This window comes from Microtus ochrogaster, chromosome 5 (genome assembly GCF_000317375.1).
Source record: "Microtus ochrogaster isolate Prairie Vole_2 chromosome 5, MicOch1.0, whole genome shotgun sequence".
Classification (NCBI taxonomy): Eukaryota; Metazoa; Chordata; class Mammalia; order Rodentia; family Cricetidae; genus Microtus; species Microtus ochrogaster.
The window spans coordinates 769,201-777,013 of NC_022012.1; the positions used below are offsets into that span (position 1 = coordinate 769,201).

The window sequence follows — 7,813 nt, forward strand, 5'->3', positions numbered from 1 at the left end:
ACACACACACACACACACACACATATATATATATATATATATATATGGATCCAAAAAGAGCCTTCCAAGTAAAAGAAACATTGAGTTTGTCTGACTCACTGTTCTGTTGCTGTGAAAAGACACCAGTACCAAGTAACTATTATGAAAGAAAGCATTTACTTGGGGCTCACTTACAGTTTCGGAGGATTAGTTTATTGTCATCGTGGCAAGGATCATGGTAGCACACATAGCACTGAAGCAATAGCAGAGAGCTATATCCTGTTCCACAGGCCAAGAGAAAAAGGAGATGACACAAAACCCTCACACCTTCCCAAACAAAGCCATACCTATTCCAAGAAGACCACAGATTCTCATCTTTCTAATCCTTTCAAATAGTGCCACTCTCAGGTGGCTATGTGTTCAAACATATGAACCTGTTGGGGACATTCTTAGTCAAGCCATCACAAGTACAAAGAATGTAAAAAGTGGAGGATTGTAGGTTTTAAAGACCAGACGGAAAGCAAATTTTCCTCAAGTTGATTGGCAGGTGCATGTGTAGAAATAGGTAAGAACCTTAAATCAGGTGGTGGTGGTACACACCTTTAATCACAGCACTCAGGAGGCAGAGGCAGATGAATCTCTGTAAGTTCAATGTCAGCATGGTCTACAAGAATTAGTTCCAGGACAGGCTCCAAAGTTACAGAGAAACCCTGTTTTGAAAACAAAACAAAACAAAAAATAATTGGTAAAAACCTTATCTCAAATATATCACCAGAAAGTGTGGACTTGTGAATACAAATTTAACTTGCATCTTATACACAATAAAACTGATATTTTTAATAATCTTTTGTAGTATATAAAATAATTAATTTTATTATGAAAGTTTCTCACATTTATGTCATTGTACTTCGATCATATTCATTCTCCATTCTAATTTACTGTCCCAATTTCTGTCCGTCTCTTTCTTTCTCTAAAGATTTCCTTTTATGCTTTCATATTGCATATGTTATATATATTTCACAAAATAATGCTCTATGTTCATTTGCATGAAGTAAAACTTTTCATCTTTTTTTTTCTTTTGCAAGCATTTGTTGAGGAATTACTATTAGTCCAGTGTTTTTCTAGGGTCCAGGAACAGAATAAGACTCGAAGACAGAAGTCTCTCTTCTCAGTACTCACCTTCCATGCCCCATCTTTGTTAATATGCTACAAGTTCTAACTGTATGGATAAAAGTTTTAGGTGTAATATTTATAATTCTACATGTTAGAAGTTCAGTCTCTGTATTAGTGACACTTTTGTTGCTTTGAAAAAAATACCTGAATATCTGGTAACAAGCCACTTAAGTGAAAAAGGACCTATTGTGGCTTACAGTTTGAGAGTCTTGCATCGATCATGATAGGGAAGGGGTTTGCGATGGAATCATGAGGTATCTGGTCACATGGTAACATGAATCAGAGAACAGATGAGAAGTGGGACCTGTATATAAATAGAATGACTCATAGGTTTGATTTCACTAATCTACTTATGCAGGGAGCCGGACAGGATCGCCATTGCAAGATGGCACCACATCCTGTCTTGCTGGTTATAAACAACTTCATACTTGGCTATGCCTTTGAGAGCTGCCTGTCCCCCGCTTCCTGCATGCGCTGTGGATATGGGTCCCTGGGCCTATCTCGATGCAGTCTGGTGTCAGCTGATGGTGGCAGCCAATCACAGGGCAACCCCTGTGCCAATTACCAATATAAGCAGCCGCCATTGTGCCCTCACTCTCTCTCCCGCCTCTCTCTCTTCTCTCTCTCTCTCTCTCTCTCTCTCTCTCTCTCTCTCTCTCTCTCTCTCTCTCTCTCATGTCTCTCTCTCTCTAGCGTCTCCCTCTAATCTCTCTCTTGCTCTCTCGTTTCCTGCCCCCTTTCGCTTTATGCTCTCCCTCAACCAAATGCACTCCAGTAAAGCGTGATCTGAGAAGAATCCTCGTGTGTGGTGGGTGTTTCTTCCTCGCCGGTCAAGAAGCCCGCCGCATACTTATTCCAGTAAGTCTTCACCTTTTAAAGATTCCATGATCTTCCAACGCGGTACCATTGAACATGAACCAAGTATTCAAACACATGGCTTAATAGGAATATTTCTCATTCATGCTGGAATACTACTTGATAGAAGAGGAGTGAGATTTCCTCTAGTAAGGTCAGATCTTGGCCTTGTAAAAGGAGTTATTTCTTAATAAACAATAGAAAACAATAGTGAAATACCATGCTATTATTGTGGGTTAATTATGATTATTTATGATTGCTGTTCTCCAAAGTAGACTGTGCTAACTTCAGCCCCTTTCTGGATTGGTGACTATTCATTAAATCTTTTGTGTTATTTAATATGGGTGTTTAATATTTTGCATAATCATTTTACACAAAATATTATTTGAAGTCTCATTTTTTTTTCTAGCCAGCAGGGCTGTTATGGGAAAGAGTACTATGAATTCAAAGGTTATTTTTTTTTGAATCTTTTTTTTAAGATTTTTTTTTTATTGAGAAAAAAAATTTCCGCCTCCTCCCATCCTCCCACTCCTCCCACCCTCCCCCCACTCCTCTCTCCCTCCCTCTCGAGTCTGAAGAGCAGAGGATATGGAAGCAGAGAGGGAAATCAGAGAAGCATCACCTTTCATGATAGCCACAAATAGCATAAAATATCTTGGGGTAACTCTAACCAAGGAAGTGAAAGATCTATTTGACAAGAACTTTAAGGAATTGAAGAAAGAAATTGAAGAGGAAACCAGAAAGTGGAAAGATTTCCCTTGCTCTTGGATTGGGAGGATCAACATAGTAAAAATGGCAATTCTACCAAAGGCAATTTATAGATTCAATGCAATCCCCATCAAGGTCCCATCAAAATTCTTCATAGATCTTGAGAGGACAATAATCAACTTTATATGGAAAAATAAAAAACCCAGGATAGCCAAAACAGTCTTATATAATATAGGAACTTCTGGAGGCATTACCATCCCTGACTTCAAACTCTACTACAGAGCTACAGTATTGAAAACAGCTTGGTATTGGTATAAAAACAGAGAAGTCGACCAATGGAATCGTATAGAAGACCCAGATTTTAACCCACAAACCTATGAACACCTCATTTTTGATAAAGGAGCTAAAAGTATACAATGGAAGAAAGAAAGCATCTTCAACAAATGGTCTTGGCACAACTGGATGTCAACCTGTAGAAGAATGAAAATTGACCCATATCTATCACCATGCACAAAACTCAAGTCCAAATGGATCAAAGACCTCAATATCAGTCTGAGCACACTGAACCTGATAGAAGAGAAATTGGGAGGTACCCTACAACAGATGGGAACAGGCGATCGCTTCCTAAGTACATCCCCAGCAGCACAGACATTAAGGGCAACATTGAATAAATGGGACCTAATGAAACTGAGAAGCTTCTGTAAAGCAAAGGACACTGTCACTAAGACAAAAAGGCAACCCACTGACTGGGAGAAGATCTTCACCAACCCCGCAACAGACAAAGGTCTAATCTCCAAAATATATAAAGAGCTCAAGAAACTAGACTTTAAAATGCTAATTAACCCAATTAAAAAATGGGGCACTGATCTGAACAGAGAATTCTCAACAGAAGAAGTGCAAATGGCCAAAAGACACTTAAGATCAAAGGTTATTTTTAAAAGCTTATTATGCACACACAGAACACAAATCCTTTGGGAAGAGATGGAAAGTACCTTAAAAAATGACATTGATTTCATATCAGTTAACAAGTTAAATTACTCAAGCTAATCAAAATGGATATATAAAGTGATTCAATTACAAAACAGCACCCTTTTTTTTTGACAATTCTAGTATAGGATATTCTTTTCTTTACCACAACACATCATTCTGATCACTGGAAAGTCTGTTCAAATGAAGGTCTATTCTTTCTACTATAAGTACTAGATACAAATTATAATAGGCTTGATTTAGAGAATAGTTACAGGACATAATTTTAGCTTACATGGAGTTAAATTTGGCAAAATTTGTACAGTGTACCAAAAACAAACAAACAAACAAACAAACACAGGTATCTTGTTGCTTTTTAAAAATTAACTTGCTTCATAAGTTACCCATGTTGTTCATGATAGCTGTCACTTTATTTCTCTTTATTTATTTGCTTGTTTTGTAGACAGCATATGAGATTAAATTGGTGAAATTTTAAAGATGACTTAATCTTTAATTCCACTACTGTACTACAACAGGGTGAGATTAGAGTGTTTTATAAGGGCCTACTTCAGAGGGCTGACTTGAATTATTTACCTAGGGCTAACACATCAGTCTGTGAATTTGAGCAGTTTGTATTCCACAAAACTGTTCTTACTCAACTCTCCACTTATTTGGGATTTTTACCTCTACTTTTGCATAGTATGTTGAAAGAATTACATCTATTTGTATAATTATACCAATCTATGCAATAATAGCCAGTTGCAACTTATTTTTGCTGCCTCTTACATGGTAAGTAAAATAATGTACGACACAGTATTGTGAAATCTTTTTAAAAAAGAAGAAGTAGCCTGTTTGGCTTTCAGTATCCATGATTTCACAACTCTTATTTTTCTAGAGGTCCCTCAGACAATTATAGAAAGTAGAATGATTGGCCGTAGAGAGGACTTCAGTGTGAATGGCAGAGGCTGAAAGATGTTCTAAATTCTGGGCCATGTTACCCTGAGTAAGTATGAATTAGGAGATTCATGGATTTACAAACTTGTTTGAGTCGAGGGTATGCTGAAATAAAGATATCACCTTTCACATGTTTATTGTATTATTTTTAAATGATACACAGTTGAATGTCAGAATATCTTTCTAGCTGCACAAACGAAAGGTCATTAATGTATCCACAAGGCTATGCCATCATCATCACTAATTCTGCAATATTTTCACATTCTACCTTAATGTGACCTCATGGTGATAGCAGCTATAGTTCCCACTATTGCCTCTCTCCAGCTTTGGTAATCCACTAACCTACTTTTTATCTGTACGGACTTACTTGCATTTCACTTGAATTCATTGTACATGCTGTTTTATGTGCCTAGAACTCTAAAACTTCAACTCTTGAAGCCACTTCTTCAATGTGTTTTGATATGAGATTCATATATTTCATTTAATCAATAATGATTTACAATCTTCATTCTATATAGAAGAAATTAGAGACTCAGCAAGATCAATATATTGATCCAATGTCACATAACTAGAATAATTTTGTAAAAAATTCTAAAGTGAATGGTTTTGTTTTAAAGTTTAATAGTTCCTATGTGTCTAATAATTTTTATATATCTCAGAATCAGAGAGCAAGTTCTATATTTTTGACTCTACAGTTCAGAACTTTTAGGCATTGTTCATTTTCTTATATCTGTATTAATACCAAATGATATATCCAATTCATAGTCTACATTTGAGTATCTTAAAACAAAAGGTAATCTTGTTTTTCTTTTCAGTTTTCTTTGGCCATCCTTCTTTTAGATCTTCTTTGAGGGTAAACTTAAAGCTAACTTGCTGCCACACACTTATCTCATGACCTCAGATGGCATCATCATTAGAGTGAATATTTTTTCTTCATTTCTCAAGCCAGACTCATCCACTGTCAAGTAGGAAAGATACTATGCACAATTTTAGAACAGAGATTTTGGATTTCTTGTATTCTGTAGTGTGGTTCCCCCAATCAAAGTGATGAAATACAGTTGATTGGCTGAAACCATAGCCTTGGAAGTTGACTTCAGATCCAAAATATGTCACATGATCTGTGTGTCTGTGAGTCAGTGTTGCAAACACTTTGTGCTTCAGTGTTCTCACTTCAAAATGTGGGTAGTAAATCATTTTGTAACCAGTGTGTCTTCTATAATCAGGATGAGTCTTTTAAATACTTAAAGCAAATTTTGCAACTGTAAAGTTATAACTCCTTCTTCATTATTTTATTATGTAAATGTGATTCATAATAAATTTAATAATATATGTTTATGTGAAATCATTAAACATTCCTATCAGTTAGATTTTTCATTTTTAATGAAAATGAAGTAAATATACTTTACTTTTTTGAAGTCTGCATATACACAAAACAAGTAAAAGTTAAATGAGAAATATAAGTAACTGCTTCAGTCACCAGTTATGAAGAGTTAGAAAAATGAGAGATTACATATTTTATTGTATAAAAATTTGTTATAAAAATGGGAAGTACTCTGTTTTTACAACAATCATTGATGAATTGAGAAAATTGTGCTGGAAGACATCTCAAAGATGGCATTTGTTTATACACGTATATCTATGCAATCTTACATGAGTATGTACATACAAGTATTTGTGTACATGTATTTATATTCTACACTACCTAAAAGATTTTTGGCAAACAAACATGAGCAAATTTGTGTATGTGTCTTGATTGCTACAGTTTCTTTCTTTACTTGCAGGACTGTGCAGCAGGTCTGAGAGAGACTGTGAATTACATTTTATTAAATTGACTTCCATTGAGTTATTAAAAACTACAGTATTGTTTATCAATCATGGACTGGAGTGATGGTTATAGAAATGATAGAGAGAGGAATCTGGCAGCTCCTTGCCATCTTTCCTCTCTTATTGTTTTTGCTTGCAGCTTGCCCTCTTGATTGTTAACCATGCTGATCAACCAAGATCTCAGGTTCCAATACCATCCAGGATTGTGGACACAGATATCTAGTACTTACCTAAAGGGAGGAAAAAATGATTCTTCCCACAATTTAGTTTCCCTTTGACAGTTCTACTTTAATGAGTCTCTGTGATTTATTTCTTACATTTCATCTGAACTTCATTTAATCATAAACCTGTACCAGGTGACAGGTTAGGTACACTCTTACCCTCCATCCCATCTTTACAGTCTTTGTATAAGAAACCTTTTATTTTCCTAATACATGTGATGCTGAGCATCTCTGAATACACTCTGATTTATCCATTCTCAAATTTTCTTTTATTTTACAAATGGCCAGGCTCCGAGTTTCATTTCCTTTCAATAGACTGGAAATGGTGAAGCCTTGACAAGACAAGGCTCATAAGGGTTTATGATTCTCTTTAATATGCTGATTCTATGGAGTTGAAAGAGGTAAGGAGAAAGAAAATGGGCAATTTTAACCAATCATAGACTGCTATAGCAGTTTGTAATTGAAGGGAACTCCTTGCAATGCTCCCCCTCTTATTATTGTTAAGTTCTGGGATACACTTTAAAGGTTTTTTTGAACATTGCCTACTCTAATTTTTTATGGGGGGGGGGAGAATTCTAATGTTCCTTTTCAGGTGCAGACACATTATAACTATTAGTAATGGGCTCATCTTGACCTTAACTGGAATTTTAAAACTGACTTTATAATTTCTCCCTGTTCCTCCAAATGAAAAGCATATTTTCCAAAATGAGTCATTTGATTTCATATGCAAGGAGTAAATACTGCAATTTTTCTCATGAAATCAGGTCGACACTTCCTTTTTATTTCCTTTGACCTGCTAGTAAACTCTGAGATCATTCTCCATTTAGCTATGTGCATCAAGCATCCATTCTTGCTTAAATGGCATTGTCTGTTGATTCACCTCTAATTTCTGTTTTTTTATAGTGATTAAAACTTTTTAATGGAAGAATGGATGAAGAAAGTGTGGAATATATACACATTAGAGTACTACGCTGCGGAAAAAAAAAAACAATGACTTCTCGAATTTTGCATGCAAATGGATAAAAATACAAAACACTGAGTGAGGTAACCCAGACGCAAAAAGATGAACAGGGGATGTACTCACTCATAATTGGTTTCTAGCAATAAATAAGGGTCACGGAGTCTACAATTGG

General features: G+C 35.6%; 1 protein-coding gene across 1 annotated transcript in view; it reads right to left on the bottom strand.

Annotated features, from left to right (window-relative positions):
• Positions 1 to 7,813, bottom strand: part of LOC101984146 (2-oxoglutarate dehydrogenase-like, mitochondrial) — an 18,993-nt gene that overhangs the window by 9,020 nt on the left and 2,160 nt on the right. Inside the window, exon 2 of the mRNA XM_005346765.2 lies at positions 2,557 to 2,560. Coding sequence (XP_005346822.2) covers positions 2,557 to 2,560 — 4 coding nt within the window. The remainder of the gene's footprint in view (positions 1 to 2,556; positions 2,561 to 7,813) is intronic.